General features: G+C 38.5%; 1 protein-coding gene across 2 annotated transcripts in view; it reads left to right on the top strand.

Annotated features, from left to right (window-relative positions):
- The window catches only part of LOC130273719 (cadherin-10-like), a 472,310-nt gene that overhangs the window by 342,378 nt on the left and 110,039 nt on the right, over window positions 1-19,893 (top strand). For both annotated transcript variants that reach the window (XM_056520963.1, XM_056520964.1), the window contains 2 exons: window positions 1,737-1,904; window positions 9,854-10,041. In XM_056520963.1, coding sequence (XP_056376938.1) covers window positions 1,737-1,904; window positions 9,854-10,041 — 356 coding nt within the window. The remainder of the gene's footprint in view (window positions 1-1,736; window positions 1,905-9,853; window positions 10,042-19,893) is intronic.

Here is a 19,893-nt window from a genome sequence, read left to right as displayed (position 1 = left end):
ATTGGAGTCATGTAGAAAAGATGCAATCTATGCAATCTCTTATTTATGTCTATGCAGATCACTAGTAGCAGTGATCTGTGTAAGGGGACAGCACAGCAGGAAACACATCCAAAATGTGTATTCTGCTAATCCTGAAAACCAGTTCCCATATGGTAAAGAACAAATAATGTAAAATGTATGAAATTAGGAAAAGCCGACACACCTCTAACTTACAGACAGAAGTTGTTAATCATGTTCATGTCACACAAAATGTACATTACAACACAAGCAAAGTATATATCCCCAGCTGCCAGTTTTAGGTTGTTCCTCTCTGGACTTATCTGCTTTTCTGCCTGTGCCTGTACCTAAATTGTTATCAACTATGTACAAAAGCTGGGTCTAAAGCTTAGGCAGTACATGTAAAAGCTCAAATAGGGCTTTTGTTCTTGGTGTTATAAGAACATCATCTATATTGCACAATGGGGGAGATTTATCAAAACCTGTGCAGAGGAAAAGCTGTCCAGTTGCCCACAGCAACCAATCAGGTTGCTTCTTTTATTTTCAGATGGCTCTTCAAAAATAAAATAAGCAATTTGATTGGTTACTATGAGCAACTTTTCAGCTTTTCAGGTTTTGATAAATCTCCTTCAATGTACAAATATTTGACTTTGCTATTGATAACAGAACTACTAATTTTGTGGATTAATAATATTCTTTGACTTAACTACCTAACTACCTATAGCAGAGCAGAAAAAATATGGGAAAAAAATTTAATCTCGGTTTCTGACTATTTTTTGGTCTGGGCATAAAGGTCCCAAACACCCCTTAGTCATAAAAGGTTAATGATGCCTTATGGGGTTTAAAAATATGTTCATGTAGACTCCATTTAAAGAAAATGTCCAATGAAAGGCAACTTATCCCATATCCACAGGAGAAACGATAAGTGTCTGATCCCTGGGGGTCCAACTGCTGGGACTCCCGCAATCTCCCATATGGGGCTTCAACAGCTTTCTGAAATGACATTTCACATACATCAGACACTTATCCCCTCTTCTGCATATAGGAGGTTAAGTTTTCTTTCACTGGACATTTTCTTTGAGTCTCCAATTACTATTACATCTCTCTACAGTAGTCTTGCGTGTCATTCTGATGCTCCAGTGTGAATGTCAGTAGTAAGAATGCATCAAGGGATCACAACATTTGTCACAGCAGGACTATTCTGTCCATAGTGACCATGCTTGTGGGCGGCATAAGCATATTGGGGGTTTGTCAGTTTTTTTTAAGGGGGCTTTATGAACACATATGCATAGCTTTTTTGAATCTCATAAAAACCCTTTATGAAACTCTGCACTTGTTGCCGGTTACAATTTATGGAATTTTTTTTGTCTGTAAAATTTTATTAAAAAAAAAAAGTTAAGAAAGTAAATAATACATAAATGGCACAGGTTGGAGAAACACAAGCAACACAATATTTATACTTAATTTCTGCTAGACCATTCCTATATAAAAAAAAAAAAAAAAAAAAAAAAACATTTCAAGGCTGAACAAGGATGAAAGCTTAAAACACTTTATTCCATGAATGACTTTTTATTTTAGAATATGAAAATGTTTACATTAGTATGTGTGCATTTGGTTTTCTATGGCTTTATTTTGTATCATTGTATCATATAAAAGGCTTCATCTTATATTACTCTGAATAGCTGTGCCAAGTGGAAAACTAACAGCATCTTGCATTGTTACATTTACTTATCATAAAGGTATTATTCGGACTGCTCTGCCAAACATGAATCGAGAAATCAGAGAACATTACCAAGTGGTTATTCAGGCCAAAGATATGGGCGGTCAGATGGGAGGATTATCTGGAACTACCACTGTAAATATTAACCTGACAGATGTAAACGACAATCCGCCAAGATTTACTCAGAGTAAGTGAACACAGTATATATTGTAAATATTACCAACCATCTTTATTGAAGCCATATTACTGTCTTTTATGTATGTTATCCTTCTTTTTTTTCCCTTCAAAAATTCAGTTAAACAATTCTGTGTTAAAAGCAGCAGTACTTTTTATTGACACAATGGCCCTCATTTACTATTGCAAACCCGACATGTTTTGTGGGGTTGTGTGACAGAATCTGTCGCATTGTGCCAGAAATTCTGTCTGCGTCAGATTTTGTGTCAGATTTTGCGCCAGAATTGAAAAAAAACAACTAACTCTCCATTTTGCTAAGGAAACCCGAAAAAGGGGCATGGCTGCCGGGAAAAGGGTAGTGTGGTCTCCAAAAAGGGGCTTGTTCCAGACATTTTCACAAAAAAACAACATATTTACTAAGGTTTCCACATAAAATGTGGTGTATTTGAGCTGAAGAAAACCCTACATATCAGAACATGTGTAAAAAAAGCAAAGTGTAGGGAAAGGGGAAAATGTAGGGGAACCTTAATAAATACCATGGAAAAAAAATTGTAGGGAATTAAAACCTACAAAGAAACCTACACTCCACTCTTAGTAAGTGAGGGCCTTTATTCATATAAAACAAGACACATTTTTAACCCCTTAAGGACGCAGCCCATTTGGACCTTAAGAACGCAGAACATTTTATTTTTACGTTTTCATTTTTTCCTCCTCGCCTTCAAAAAATCATAACTCTTTTATATTTTCATCCACAGACTAGTATGAGGGCTTGTTTTTTGCCATTTGTCGGTTGTAATGCCATCACTCACTTTACCATAAAATGTATGGCGCAACCAAAAAAATACTATTTGTGTGGGGAAATTTAAAAGAAAACCGCAATTTTGCTAATTTTGGAAGGTCTCGTTTTCACGCCGTACAATTTATGGTAAAAGTGACATGTGTTCTTTTTTGTTTGGGTCAATATGATAAAAAATGCGCCCTGATCTGTATTTTTTATTGATACCATATTTGCTTATATAAAACTTTTAATACATTTTTATTAATTTTTTTTGGAATAAAATGTTATAAAAAAAAGCAGCTATTTTGGACTTTTTTTTACGCTCACACCGTTCACCGTACAGTATCATTAACATTTTATTTTAATAGTTCAGATATTTACGCTCGCGACGATACCAAATATGTATATAAAATATTTTTTTAACACTTTTTGGGGGTGAAATAGGGAAAATGGGGCAATTTAAATTTTTATTGGGGGAGGGGGTTTTTCACATTTTTTTAGTTTATTTTTTTACTTTTTTTACTTTTATTTTTACACTTTAATAGTCTCCATAGGGGACTATTTAAAGCAATCACTCGATTGCTAATCCTGTTCAGTGCTATGTATAGGACATAGCACTGATCAGGGTTATCGGTCATCTTCTGCTCTGGTCTGCGGGAAGGCAGATCAGAGCAGAAGTCTCCCGGAAGACAGCGGAGGCAGGAGAGGGGACCTCCGTCTGCCATGCTGGATGATCGGATCGCCGCGGCAGCACTGCGGGGATCCGATCATCCAATTAAGTGACTGCGATGCTGCAGATGCCATGATCGGTATTGATCACGGCATCTGAGGGGTTAATGGCGGACATCTGCAGGATCGCGGATGTCCGCCATTACCGGCGGGTCCCTAGCTGTGATCAACAGCCGGGACCTGCCGCGCATAATCCGGGCATCGCTCCGATGCCCGCGGTTATGCTTACGACGTAAATGTACGTCCTGGTGTGTTAAGTACCGCATCACCAGGACGTACATCTACGTCCTTCGTTGTAAAGGGGTTAAGGCTGCCTATTACCTAGATGTATTTTTCTGGTGTTATTCTGCAACATTGAAGCAATGTGTAACCTCTTTTTATATTTATTGCAGCAAAAAACTCTTGTTCACTAAACCATTTAACTTTTATTTATTGCATTTTCTTATATTTTCTGCTGTGCCCACCCCTTTTATGAATATGCAAAAGTATTCACTCTTCCATCGATATGATGCAAAGGCTTGCTCAGAGCAGAGCACAGGTCCAGACTCTCAAGTCCTAGCGATATGAGAGTGAAAACTTTTGCAAATTCATTAGAGGGGAGAGAAGAGCAGAGAATATTGGGGAGGCAGGGGAGTACAGCAAGTCAACTACGCAATTGAAAAAAAGAATGAAGATGCAAAACTCTGGCAATACTTTACCATTTCCCATAAGTGACCACTATTTAATGTTGTTTATCCACACTATAACCCGGTATATTGGGTTTAGTGTGGGTGAACAGCCTGTCAGTTTTATTTTAAGGGATTAAAAGCCGTACAATAGCAAAAAATCCTGTAAACACAATTAGTTATTGTACCTCTGTAATGACTGGTGGTGCTCACTGGCTTCTCTAATATAGTCTATAAACAGACTTTCACAAAGAAATTAAACCAAGTCACTCGTCATAGTCATATCTTCAAACTTCTTTATTGCAAAAATACAAACAAAACAGTGCTTTACAGGACAGACAGGAACTTGTACACACACTGGGAAGCTGCACTGGGCGACGGTTGCCGTTTTTCATTATGCAAGTGCTTCATCTGGCCCTTACAAATATGACAAATTGGCTTTAAAGGGGTAGTCTGGCACAAAACATCTTATCCCCTATGAAAGGGATAGGGGAAAGGATGTTGGATCGTGATAAAATGTTGATGTCATGAGGGGGTGGCTAAAAAATGGGGGGTGCTGCAGCAGATCGCTGGGGTCCCCAGTGGTGGGATCCCTACAATCTAACAACTTATCCCCTATCATTTTAATAGGGGATAAGATGTTTAGCGCCAGAGTACCCCTTTAAGAATAAAATGGGTCATGTCCTTAATGTTCCAGTTAATGTGGTTTGTCAGTCAACAATAAGTGAATTTCTTGGAACCTTACTGGTAATATCATAATACAGATTTGATACTACTAACACAGTAAAAAGATTTTAGAACATAAAGCCATTTCTGTTTCCCTCCTATCTAAATATCTCAGTTTGCAGCCAATGTATATAAAGATTATTATTCTGTACAAACCTAATACTAAGATTTTACAATTGTATCCAGTATAGATACGTACAACAAAGTTCTTATGAAATATGTAAAAAAAAATGTAAAAAAAATTCTAATAAAGAAGTAATTTGCAGAAAACAGATCTTTAAAGGCATGATATTTTATAATACAAATAGCTTAGTCAAACATTTTTTTTTATTTTTTATCCTTTATATTTTATTCATTTTTACTAGCACACGGACCCATTCAATTACATTATATGATGTTTTGTCCTTAGTATACATTTTTCTGAACTTGCCAAAAAAGTAGCTAATAGAATTCTAGTAATCAGTTCTAAATGTCACCGGTTAGATTTAAATCACCTCATTAAGTTCCTTCCTAGAGGCATGCATGAACCAGTCTAGTAGCATAAAAATCAGACGTGTCATTTATGCTGGAAAGTTCTTAAAAAATAGATGTATTTTGTCCTTGCTGATTGCTTTGCCCTATCTACATTGCATTGTAATTGTGATTGTGTGCACACTGAAACACAACACAAAATATTGTAATGAAGACTGTAAGACATATTTATATGTGTGTTCTATATCTTCCATTTATAGATCAGCGATGAATAGTAGTGACCAGTAGTGACTAGTGCACATTAGCTTTGATATATATATATATATATATATATATATATATATATATATGTGTGTGTGTGTGTGCGTGTACATACAGTATCTTACATGCCTCATATTTTTGTAAATATTTTCTATCTTTTCATGTGACAGGACTGAAGAAATGACAGTTTGCTACAATGTAATAGTAGTAGTGAGTGCACAGCCTGTATAATAATGTTTAAAGGGGTACTCTGGCCCTGAGACATCTTATCCCTATCCAAAGAATAGGGGATAAGATGTCTCACCACGGGGGTCCCACCACAATCTTGTATTTGCCACCCACCTGTGTTAGCTGCACGCCACGGTGCCAGCTCACAAATAGCCGGGTGGCGACCGCGGGGCTGGAGTATCGCGAGGCCCCGTGTCACGTCACCCCCCACCCCCGCTATGCAAGTCTAAACCTTGGCAGCATAAGTGAGTATACCCCTAAGAGGAAATGTCCAAATTAGTAATTTTCCCTCAAAACTGTCATGTGACTCATTAGTGATACAAGGTCGTAGGTATGAATGACGAGCAGGTGTCTTAAATTTGGTTATCACAAGCAGATTAAGAACATAGATTACAGGAACCTTGCCCTGTGGTTCGATGAGGCTAAGACAAACATATTTGGTTCAGATGGTGTCAAGCGTGTATGGAAGCAACCAAGTGAGAATTGCAAAGGCAAGTATGTCTTGTCTATAGTCGAGCATGGTGGTGGGAGTGTCATGGTCTGGGAATGAATGAGTGCTGCTGGCACCAGGGAGCTACAGTTCATAGGATGTTAACATGTAGCTTTAGTGCATCCTCAAACAGCAGGTGGGGAGGAGGACTTCAGTGGCAACCTGTGAAGCTCTGGTGAATTCCAGACAGTGCTAAAGAAATAATGATGGCAACACAAAATATTGACACTTTGGGCAAAATTTGGACATTTTCACTTAGGGGTGTACTTCCTTTTGTTGCCAAGGTTTAGACATGAATGGCTGTGTGTAAAGTTTTTTTGAGGGGACAGTAACATTAACCCCTTCCCAACCCATGACACACTGGTACTTCATGGGTTTGGTGAGGGGATTATGGCACGGGCCCATGATTCGGGTTTGCATAATAATCGGCAGATGCCTGCTGCTATTAGCAGCTGACATCTGCCAGTAATGATAGACATTGGAGCTGGCTCTGATGTCCATAATTTACATGGGTAATACTGTTAAATGCCATGGTAAAATGCTGGTAATCCCTGGTGTCTAGGGGACACATTGGCAGTTCACCGATGTTAATGTGTGCTTCTGATAGGGTACTGTTGAAGAACGGGGACTTACTTGTTCTTCCCAATGCCCAGTGGATCAGCAATTGCTGAAGGCTGTTTTAGGCAGCCCTTAGCAATCAAGTGCCTATAACTTAAATCAAGGTAATGCAGAAATTCCAAACGCTCCAAAATTGCTGATTCACACAGCTCTAACACAATGAAACAAAAAGTTATCCAAGTTTGGTATCATTGAAATCATACTGGCCTATAGAATAAAGAAAGCATGTCAGATTTACTGTATTGTAAACTCCTTAAAAAATGTTTGCCCCACAAATTGCAAAATTTCATATTATTTTTTCAACTTTGCCCTACATTTATTTTTTTTTTGGCTCTGTAATTATGTATTATATGAGCACAAATAAAGTAAGCAAATGAAAAGTACAACTTGTCCCACAACAAAAATAAGCCCTAATACAACTTATTGTTGTCAGTTAAAAAATAAAAAGGTAAGGGTCTTAGAATGTGCAGAGGAAAAAAAAAATGTGAGCTAAATAAAAGATCTAAAAATATCTAATGCTACTCCATTTTCCAGTTCTGGACAATGGATTTTTTGGAATTTGGATTTCTTGTTTATTTTCTGAGTAATATAAAAGCATTCATGCTTCTTTATGGGGAATAAAATAAACTTTTAGTTAAAGTCAAAAGTTTTCATAATGTCTTGGGGCAGAGCCTAACCATGGACTGTAATGACTGTGGGAGTCTGCAGCTTTCTCTCTAAGTGCATGAAATCATAATTACCTCCTCACTTTGTGGATTATAGGCAAAAAGAGCAGACATACACCCAAAGGGGGAGAATAATCAAATCTCTTACTTTCCCGCCTTACTTTAAAATGCAGATATTTGTATATGTATGCACTCACCCACTTCACTTACAGTATGTAGGTAAATCATGAATGACTGACTGCAAAAGTTCTCCTGTATGTTCTCCTAAATGACCCAATGAAGAGGAGACAAGTAGCCACCCTTTTTTTCTAAAAAGGACATTCACCAAATGATTCCACATTATTTAGCCCTAAGTATTGATGCTCATGGCAGAGTTCTCCTCTGCCCCCACAAGAATTAGACCAAGAAGGGCCACAAGTGAATATCAGACTCGGCACTGCTGACTTCCCCTACTAGCAATGGCTTTCCCTGACTGAGAGACAAGAGTATAAATATTTAAGTTACTTTACAATATGTCCTTCCTAACTAGCTATTGGATAGTTTTTTTTATTTATTTATTTTTTATATCATGGAAGTTAGTGGTTGAAAAATTTATAGCAAGTCAACAATAGTAGTTTGTTATTATTTTAAGATTTTTTTTCGACAACTGCTATAAGGGTATTCCGGTTTTTAGATTTTTTAAACTTTGAGTAAGTATAAAAAACTTAACTAAAAGTCAGTAATGAATGTGTTACCTTTTTTTTGGGATTTCTGGCCTTTTTGTGTTGTACTGTTGTCCCTGGAAGTTCCTTATGTGCAGCATACAGAACTTCTATTGTCTCGGGTCAAGACAAGCCTTATAAGTCAGGTTGTCAAAGGGGGCTTGGCAGCTTCTTGTTTTTTTTTTTTGTCAAGCCAGCCCCCTTCACTGTTTATTTGGCGTCCATCTGCAGAATTGATGTCCCCACTGTCAGATGGACCTTACTAATTATACAGCCTGTAAAGAGCAAGGCTTCAATGCACTAGGTCTACTAAACATCTAATAAAAGACATGTAAATGAGCCCTGGGATGTAGTTTGCAGCAAAATGTGCATGCCAGGGAGCATGGCTGTGCTGCAAGGGGAGTGCCGAACACTTGGTGGGAGGGCTTAAAGGGTACCTGTCAGCTCCAACAAAAACATTTTTTTTGATATATCACTCAGTACCTAATCCTGACTATGTGCATCACATTTGTATGTGTCTAGCACCTTTATTTTTTTATTATACTTTTAATTTAGCTCACTAGTCTGAATTCCTCTCAAAGGAAGGGGGTGTGGCCTCACTGTACATGTCTCCGCCCCCTCCCTCAGTATGCTGTCTGCTCACATCTCCCCTAGCATTAGCAAAACTACACCTACCAGCTTGTCCTCACTAACAGTATCGGGACACAAGCTCACAGTGGGAGGATTTTTCCTCCAGCTGTGAGCCCTGCACTCACAGCTGTCAATCAAGGATGTGTGTCCATGGCATAGGTGATGATGCATGGACACAGCAGGACTAGTATATGTCCAAGCAGGCAGGGGGGGGCAGTTGTTTGACTGGCTTTTTAAGTATGGAATACTGAAAATTTTCTAATGAAAGCAATTGCAAAACCTATTAGTTTTGCATGCTTTACAACATATCAAAAGTTTTTGTATCTGATAGTGCCCATTTAAAGTCACCTCCCAACTTTAAAAGAGAGATGCCGGGAAATGTAGTTGTATGCAGCGCACGCAAACCAGAAAAACAACTATTTGGACAAAGCATTGCCATTGGACACCATACAAAGCATTTATAAGCATCTCCCCCACTATATCACATTTAGTTGATACACACACTTAATGTATGATAACTCCTTTAACTGACAAATGGTTACACCCCATAACTGTCCATATTTTACTTAATTATTTTATTTTATGAAGACAGCTACATTTTTATTCTTTGGATGACTTGTTTTTGAATATTTATATTTCAGTTTTAAAAATCAATATGAAATACCTTTATTGTAACCTTTTACAAGATGTTTTCATTCAGTGTTTTAGTTAGTATATGAACAAATAAAACAAAGAAAGTTATGCTGCATTTAAGTGTTACAATGTACCCGGTTAACACATTCCTTTTTAAATGAATTTTGAGTTCAGACATTTAACATTGAAAAAAGATATTGTAAAATGCAGCCAATTCATATATTTTTTGACATTTTGTTAGTACGATTTCATTATTGCTTCCATTAGTGACACAACTGTGGCCTAAAATATGTTAGCAGATTCACCGCTATGTTTTACTGATATATTACATTATATTGACAAGGTCCTTTGTACCTTTCAATTTTAGATACATACCATCTCAGTGTCTCAGAATCCTCTCTTCCTGGAACTGTTGTTGGTCATATAAAAGCTGTAGATGCAGATATTGGCAGAAATGCAGAAGTAAGATATAGAATAATAGATGGAGATGAAATGAATATGTTTGATATAACTACAGAGAAGGCGACACAAGACGGTGCCATAACTATAAGAAAGGTATGTATTTCATTCCAATTTAAAATGTTTTATAAGATTATGTATGAAAAAAAATATGTATATATCTATCTATATAATATATATATATATATATATATATATATATATATATCACTGTATGTGTTAGGTATATGTAGAAACCTGCCTAGCTACAATTAATTAAGTATCACATATACAATTTTGAAGACATGGCTATTGTGTTAAACCTCCTTATCCCACCCCCTAAACTTTTTAACAGCCATATTACTAGTACTCATTCACTGAAATCTTGGATTTCTCAATCCTTATTGTCCACTTGTGGCCAAGCAAAATGGTAGAAAACGTACATTCTGTCACTGTAAGCAGCCAGGGTATTTCCAGGAAACTCTAGGCAATTCAAGTTCAGAGTCCCAGAGCCGCAGAGTGACAGATCACTGTGGGGCTCTAGGAAACTGAACTTGAATTGCCTAGTGTTTCCTGGAAATACCCTGGCTGCTTACAGTGACAGAATGTACGTTTTCTACCATTTTGCTTGGCCACAAGTGGACAATAAGGATTGAGAAATCCAAGATTTCAGTGAATGAGTACTAGAAATATGGTGATGAGTGTATTGCCACTCTATTGCAAATATCATATATTCCAGTTCTTTTTGCAGATTGTGGTGCTTGGTCACTAACAGGTGTTGGTCATTCCATTGTTTTGTTTTTTTGTACATCTACTGGGGACATTTTCACAAAAGTGTCTTTAATATAAAATTATCAGGTTCCTCAAACTCTTTTAGGAAAAACCTTCTTATCCACTGTTAGAAGACTGTTCTCAAGGTACCCACACCTGGGAGTAGTTGTAGTCCTGAGCAGCACTGCAGGAGTCCGCTGCTTTCACCAATTCTAAGCCTGCTCAGAAGTGATAACCGTTCAAATACGGATATTGAAAACCAGGTGCAAACGGATGACATTTAAAGACTCATCTGTTTGCCATAGACTTCAATGTTAAAGGGGTACTCCAGCCCTAAGACATCTTATCCCCTATCCAAAGGATAAGGGATAAGATGTCTGACCGCGGGGATCCTGCCTCTGGGGACCCCCACTATCTTGCATTCAGCACCCACCTCTTTGAGCTGCACGCCGTGCTGCAGCTCACAAACTGCCGGTTGCCGACCTTGAGGCTGGAGTATCGTGATGTCATGAGTCCGCATCAGTGTGACATCACGCCCCGCCCCTCTATGCAAGTCTATGGGAGGGGGCGTGGTGGCCCGGGGCCCCCAGCGGCTGGACCCCTGTAGTCAGACATCTTATCCCCTATCCTTTGGATAGGGGATAAGATGTGTTAGAGCCAGAGTACCCCTTTAAATTTATAATATCTGTTTCTATTCTGTTATTTTTGACAGGGAAAAAAATACTGCATGCCACATAATTTTGTCATAAAAAATAATGGATTAGGAACCAAACAGGTGCAAACGGCCTGCAAAAGACTGTAAAAAAATACCATTGACGTCAATAGGATTCATTTACAGCTGTTTGCAAAAGGCTTGAACAGATTTGGAAATGAGCATGTATTGTTAATTTGTTAATATGAATGAGCCCTTATTCTATTTATTTATATTATATTAGTAGCATCCTTGCATGAGGAAAAATCTATTCCTGCAGAATTGTTTCATAAAAAATATGAAAAAAATGCTTCTTATATGATAGTATCCAAACTATCATATATAAGTAGTATCCAGATAGTATCCAAGAGAAAAGCAATCATAAAGCTCTATTCATACCTTTATAAGCTATAGTATGTCTGAAGAGTACAATTGAAATACCCCCAAATAAAAAATAAAAACAAATGTATTGCATCCTATGTCATATTTGCAGACTTTTTTTTTTATGCCAACTGGTGCCAAAAAAGTCTAAAGTGGGTGCATTCACACCACTTTTTTGCAATACAGTTTCCGTATACGCTTTCAATGTGAAAACCGTATGGAACCATATTGAAAACCGTATGCATTGACTCTCCATTGAAAACCGTATGCTAAAAGTTGTATCAGGTTGTGTCCGTTTTGCATCCTGTACGGTTTTGTCAGTTTTTCCTCCCGTACCCAAAACCGTAGTCTACCACAATTTTTGGTCTGGGTGAAAAACTGTATTAAACCGGGTACGTTTTTTTTTTTTTTTTTTTTTTAACATGGGAGTCAATGGGAACCGTACAGAACCGTATGTGCATACAGTTCCATCCGGTTTTCACCACACATTTTTTGACTTTGCACAGTTTTTTTTTTTCTTGGAATTTCAGTCTAACAAGTGAAACTTAATTCAAAATGGAGTGAAAAGTTAAAAACGTATGTTTTTTTCTTAAAAACGGAGGCAACCGGAGATCATTTTTCAAACCGTATACGGTTTTTAACTGTATACGGGTTGAAATTTGTACACACATTTTGATACAGTTTAGTCAGATTTTTTAGTAATCCATTTTTCATCAAAAACCTGATACGGGAACTGTATTGCCAAAACGTGGTGTGAATGCACCCTTAAGCGTAAAGGAGAAGAAAATACTTTCCTTTAAAATCCTTATTTCTTTTGAATTTACTTTGGCTAAAAAATAAAAATAAATAAACTGCCACAAAAATTCCACTTAGAACTGAAACATCCTCCTGGGTTGATGTTACACAAAGTATATGTATTAGTCGCGGATCATAAAAAATTTTTTTTTCCATAAATACTAAAATTTTTATAACAGTATTTATTCAGATTTTTAGGCCAAAACCAGTTGTGGATTCAAGAGGATTAGAAAATATAAAGGAAAGTCTTCTATTTCCTGCTGGATCTACGTCTGTCAAGAAAAACACACCGACGTGCATGTATTAAGCTTATTTCCCACAGAACATTTTCTGGCAGTTTTTGTAGCAGATTTTCATTTAGTATTTAAGTCAATGCCAGAAGTAGATCCAGCAGGAAGGAGAAGTATAAGGCCTTCCTTTTTATTTCCCATTCCTTGTAACCTCTACATGCTCAAAAATAAATTGCAAAAACGTTTTGGCTTCACATATGGTGTGAATTGTCTTTAGCTCCTGAGTAAATTTCATGACAAAATTGTGTTTTAGTAAAATATTTTTTGTACATTTGGTTTTGCAGTTATCAGACTGGATTTTTAAGAATTAGGCCCCTTTCACATAGCCTTTGCACCCCATCAAGAACGTCCGTTAAAGTCTTTTTTTTTGTGTGTGCCCTTAATGCCCGTTCTCGTGACTGGGCACAACAGGAAACAACGGGTCCTTACAGCTCCCATTTACTATTATGGGGTCAGTCGGGAATAGCAGGAGAAAAAGATGGTGCTAGGAGTCATAACGGCAGTGTGAAAGGAACGTAATTCCTATGGCTCAGTGCACTGTTGCCTTGTGGTGCTGAGATCTTAGGTTCAAATGCCATCAAGGACAACATCTGAGTTTCTCCATGTATTTGCATCTGTTTCCTTTGTGTACTCGGGTTTCCTCCTATATTCCAAAATCATGATTTTTACAATTTAATCTAGATTGGGAGCCCCTATGGGCACAGTGGCCGATGTCAGTTATGAGAAGCTCTGTGCAGGTATTTGGCATATTTTGGTGCTATAAAAAAATAAAGGAATCATTATTATTATTGATGTTATTAGTAAAACATTTTTCATTTTGATCACTGTAAGAAAACAAAATGGATCAAATGATTTAGTGAAAATGTGACCCGGATTTATCAAACTGCATGACAATAAAATGTGTCTGATTTGCCCGTAGCAACCAATCAACCAATCACAGTTCAACTTCCTTTTTGCATATTGCTCTGTTCAAATGAAACCGTAGCTGTGGCTGGTTGCTATGTACAAATCAGACAAATTTTTTTGGGCTATTCATCTTTTTAAATGTATTGTTTGATTGTGATTTTAGGTTTGGGCTCCACTGTGTCTGTGTTACCCTGAGTCTGAGGAGAAATATTAAAGGGGTTACCCCATCACTGTTAGTGATATTACACATCTTCACTGCCTGATGCTTCGGGAAAGGCTGTATTGCAGGGGCATTTTTTTTATTATATTGCAAAGACAACTGATGTTGTGGTAACACTGGAAACATTGTGTGGCTATTGGCCACCACATGCAAGCATAGTTTCACCCACATAAAGTGGTCACAGCATAGGACCAGCCACAGTGACATCAGCTCACCCTTTGCAAATTGGGACAAAGGTATAGTGCTGCGTTGCCTCTCCCCTAGGAAGTTAAGTGTTGGGAAGCAAGGATAAGTTATATTTTTTACTGTACTAGGACAACCTCTTTAACATGAACTGTGGGTAACTTGCAAGATACCTTGTAAATAAAGCCCAAGTTTGTCTATAAAGGTTTCATCATGAAAGGGGAACTCCCCCATTAGACATCTTATCCCCAATGCAAAGGATAGGGCATTAGATGTCTGATTGCGAGGGTTCAGCCCCTGGGACCCACGCAATCTCTGTGCCAGCACCTTGGCGTTCTGAACATGATATTCGGAAGGCTGGGTTTGGGCGGCCATGGTTGTGACGTCATGCCATGCCCCATCATGATCTCATGCCACGCTCCCTCTATTCATGTCTATGGGAGGAGGCATGGTGGCCACGGCCACCCGAACCTAGCATTCTGAACATAATGTTTAGAATGCCAGGGGCTGCAGAGACATTGTGGGGAGTCCCCCCAAACAGACATCTTATCCCCTATCCTTTGGCTAGGGAATAAGATGTCTAGGGGCAGGGTACCCCTTTAACCTTTCTTAATTGTATAGTATGAGATAGAAGATGATCTCATTTTTTTTGTTCTTGCATGAATGTGTGAGAAAAACAAAGAGACCTTCATATACCTGCATAACAATAACAGAAGCACGTACACATTAATAGTATTATGGGTACATAACAATCTATAGGTCTTGAATTACAAACCCATTCAACACAGATACCTTATAGGGTAGAGGGCATGGGCCCTACATTTTAATATACCCTAAGTGTGCTTGATCAGTGTTATAAATTGTTAAATTGATATAAATGAGGTTTCATTCAATACCTTTTACCAAGGTGACCGTGACCATGAAGTGAATGCGTACAATGATATAATTCCATTACCTTGTTAATGTGATTATATTGGGCAGTACATCTTAAACAATATGCCATTTTTCTAAGTAACAAAAAACACAGTTTAAACTGGATTTTGTTTCTAAATGCTCCTTGAATAATAATCATGATTACATTTACGATAACTTATCTTAGAATGCTTCCAAAAAAAAAGGATCTCCAACTGAATTTCATGGAAATTAGCACTATCTTGCAACAGTGAACAGCATGAAGCAGAATACACGGTAACAAAAGCAAACTGTCACTCTAATGAGGAGGCAACAATAAATTATCACAAATACTTTTCAGTGCCTAATTTTACACCTCAGAGAGAAGTCAACAACAGCAAGAGAACATTGAGTCCCACAGGTTCTGCTTTTAAACACAGATTTGAAAATTTATGAGCAATGAATTCCCAAACCAGAAAAAAACAGACTGAAAATTCATTAAAAAAGGTGAAGATGAATCACAAGAGACAATCTATAGATAAAGAACTATACATCATAAAGTTATAAAAAAAAAAAAAAAAAAAAAAGACAATGTGAGCTAGAATATATTGTGGCTAAACTTTAATTCTCTCGGATTCAAGAGAAGGATTACAATGATTCTGGATTTATTTGTGGAATGGCAATGCCTTGGTATAAGGCCAATTGGCCATATATCCTGGATGGTGGGAGAGGGGCCAACCCTGGATGGGGCCAACCAGCAAGCCACTCTGCTTGGGCAGGGTGTACATCTACAGTAAAATTCAGATTTTCTCCAGGTGAAGAAAGCTCACATATAGGAAAGGAATGAAGGAACATGAGGAAAAACAAAAAACATGCAATATTAAGTGGACATAGAAATCAGATGCCCATTTCTCAGCATGCCCTAGCTTTATATGGTTTTCTATTATTAAAGAGGGTAGTCCACTAGAAAATATTTTTTTTTTAAACCAACTGGTACCAGAAAGTTAAACAGATTTGCAAATTACTTCTATTTAAAAATATTAAACCTTCCAGTACTAATCAGCTGCTGTATGTTCCAGAGGAAGTTCTTTTCTTTTTGAATTTCCTTTCTATCTGACCACAGTGCTCTCTGCTGACACCTCTGTACATTTTAGGACATGTCCAGAGTAGGAGCAAATCCCTGTAGCAAACCTATCCTGATCTGGACAGTTCCTAAAATGGACAGAGATGTGAGCAGAGAGCACTGTGGTCAGACAAAAAAGGAAATTCAAAAAGAAAAGAACTTCCTGTGGAGCATACAGCAGCTGATAAGTACTGAAAGGATTAAGATTGTTAAATAGAAGTAATTTACAAATCTGTTTAGCCTTCTGGAACCAGTTAATTAAAAAATAAATGTTTTCCAGGGGAGTGCCTCTTTAAATCAGCCTATATTAGCAATGTGACACCTCTGGCTAATTTACTTCTATCTACTTATTTAGAAAGCTGTGGGTTGATTTTTGGGGGATTTTTTTTTTATCTTCGTTTTTTTGTTTCTTGTTGAACGTAAAAAATGTTATATAATGCCAGAAAAAAACAAAAACACCATAAAAGAAGGCATGCTCACCAAAGAAAAACAACACAAAAAGCATTGCAGAAATATCAATTTATATTTCCTAATTGATTACCAGCAAACTTTTGCCAACATTGCCCCCCCCCCCAAAAAAAAGAAAACCCGTGTAACAAGTGTAAAACCTGTGTAAAACCTGTGTAACAAGCTACAATGCAGCACTTATAGAAATATAAGGGACATTAATGCATTTCTGTATGCCTTAAACTTTATACAGAGGCTTGCAGGGGCTTTTCAGAATACATCTTACGGAGGAGCCTTATAGCAATACGTGGCTTTGCAGTATAGGGACTACATATGTATCTGGACAGGCTTTATGTGCTCAGTTCTGCTACATAGTTACATATTTACATAGTTACAGAGTTAATAAGGTTAAACAAAAGTCCATCAAGTTTAACCTATTCTCCTATTATGTTCCCACTGTCTTAATCCAGAGAAAGGCAATAACCCTTATAAGGCTAATGAAAAATGCCCAATCACCAGGCGGGGCAAAATCTTTCCCGACTCCAAATATGTCAATAAGATAAATCCCTGGATCAATGGTCTGTCCCTCTACATCTACTATCCATAAACTGTAATGTTAGTACCCTCCAGAAATGCCTCCAGGCCTCTTTTAAACTCTTATATTGAGTTAACCATAGCCTTGGCAGTAGCTGCCTGACACTGGTCGCTACATAAAAAAAACTTACTGTTAACTAATATTCCTTAATCCTTTTCCCTGTCAGTCTTACCCAGTGTTTTCCTATTTAGTACATAATCTCAGCCTGGATTTATCTGCGTCGAACCTCATTTTCCACTTTTCAGCCCAAGTCTCCATTTGTAACATTGCACTGTCCTCTATTGTGTACACAACTTTACAGAGTTTAGTATTATCAGCAAATGTAATATTTTCTAATGTTTTATGCATTAACTGTTTGTCTAGGTTTCCACTTGTTTTTTTTTTTTTTTTTTGTACACCTAAAAAAATGCCAGCAAAAACGCCAGAAAAACTGCCACAGGTTTTTCCTGAGTTTTGGCAGTTTTTCTGGAATTTTTTCTTGCGTTTTCCCTGGTGTGTGGAAACAGCCAGTTTTGTCCCCTGTGGCAGTTTTCTCACTGCCTTCTGGGTACCACTCTGTGGGTCGGGTGCTGAACGCCCGGTCCACAGAGTGTAAGGAGGTGAGGAGTGATGTAGAGCATCACTACTCACCTCCCCCAGCCGTATAGTATACAGGGGGGCAGAGTGTACCCGTCTATACTATACAGGAGCTGGGAATCCAGTCATCAGACTGACAGGACTCCCTGCTCCTATAGCCCCTTTGGGCGGTAAACAGAATATACAGCTATCCATAGATAGCTGTATATAGTGTATACAAAATAGGATATCCACTTACCTCCCTCTTTTCTGTCACCGCCGATCAGTGTAACCCCGCCCCCTAGTGAGGACGTCATTAGGGGCGGAGCTAGAGACAGGATTCAGGCTAGTCTGAAGCTCTGTTCACATTGTCCGTTTTGGATAATGGGAACAGACCCTTCTGCCATTGTCTACCCAGACAGGGAGACTCCAGCTGTTGCTGAACTACAACTCCCAGCATGCCCAGACATGCTGGGAGTTGTAGTTTTGCACCAATTGGAGGCTCACTGTTTAGGTAGACATTGCATTATGGGCGCTCTCCCCTGCAGAGAGTGCAAAAAATGTCCTAACCTATTTTTTTGTGTTTTTTTCTTCTCATTTCAGATCCGTGTATGAAGAGGATTACGACGGATTCGATGGATTACGACGGATGAACTTGATTTTTTTTATTTTAATAAAATGGTTAACGAGGGCTGTGGGGGGTGTTTTTTAAACTAAAATAATTTTTCCAATGTGTTGTGTATTTTTTACATTGAATATTCAGGCTATGTAATGGAGGCTGTCTAATAGACGGAATCCATTACTAAGCCGGGGCTTAGCCCCAAAAACAGCTGGCGCTAAACCCCAATTATTACCCCGGTACCCACTGCCACAGGGGTGCTTGGAAGAGCCAGTACCAACAGGCCCGGAGTGTCAAAAATGGCGATCCTGGGCCTAAGCAGTAACAGGCTGGCGTTATTTAGGCTGGGGAGGGCCAGTAACAATGGTCCTCGCCCACCCTGGTAACGTCAGGCTGTTGCTGCTTTGTTGGTATCTGGCTGATACTGACTATACAGGGAACCCTATGCTTTTTTTTTCTTCATAAATAAATAAAAAATAAAAAAAATGCATAGGGTTCCCCCCTATTTTCAGTATTAGCCAGATACCAACCAAGCAGCAACAGCCTGACGTTTTCGACACTCCGGGACTGTTGGTACCGGCTCTTCCTGGCACCCCTGCGGCGGTGGGTAATAATTGGGGGTTAGCGCCAGCTGTTTTTGGGGCTAACGCTAACCCATGACTTAGTAATGGATTCCGTCTATTAGCCAGTCTCCATTACTAAGCCTGAATATTCAATTTAAAAAAAAACACAACACATTGGAAAAATTATTTTATTTTGAAAAACACTCCCCCACAGCCCTCGTTAACCATTTTATTACAATAAAAAAAATCAAGTTCATCCGTCGCAATCCATCAAATCCGTTGTACTCCTCTGCATACACGGATCTGAAACGAGAAGAAAAAAACACAAAAAAATTGGTTAGGAAATTTCTTGTGCTCTCTGCAGGGGAGAGCGCCCATAATGCAATGTCTACCTAAACAGGGAGACTCCAATTGGTGCAAAACTACAAATCCCAGCATGCCCAGACAGCCTTTTGCCGTCTGGGCATGCTGGGAGTTGTAGTTTAGCAACACCTGGAGTCTCCCTGTCTGGATAGACACTGGCAGAAGGGTCTGTTCCCATTATCCAAAACAGAAAATGTGAACAGAGCTTCAGACTTACTAGCCTGGATCGTGTCTGTAGCCCCGCCCCTAATGACGTCATCACTAGGGGCGGAGCTACACTGACCCACGGGGACTGGACGGAGGTAAGGGGACTTCTCCATCTTCTGTATACACTATATACAGCTATCTATAGATAGCTGTATATAGTGTATACCGCCCAAAGGGTTAACCTACACTGTCCAGCAGTGTAAGTTAACTCTTTCCTTGCCGGGCTGGCTTAGCGCACAGCTCAGCAAGGGGTTAAGTGAGCCAGCAATGTGTATACTGTATACACATTGCAAGCTCACTGTAAGTTCTTGCTGGGCAGTAGGTATATGATGTATATCTACTGCTCAGCATCAGCTGATCTCCAGGCTC

The sequence above is a fragment of the Hyla sarda genome, chromosome 5 (assembly GCF_029499605.1).
Source record: "Hyla sarda isolate aHylSar1 chromosome 5, aHylSar1.hap1, whole genome shotgun sequence".
NCBI lineage: Eukaryota > Metazoa > Chordata > Amphibia > Anura > Hylidae > Hyla > Hyla sarda.
Note: the sequence above shows the minus strand (reverse complement) of the source record. Positions and strands in the feature narration are given on the sequence as shown.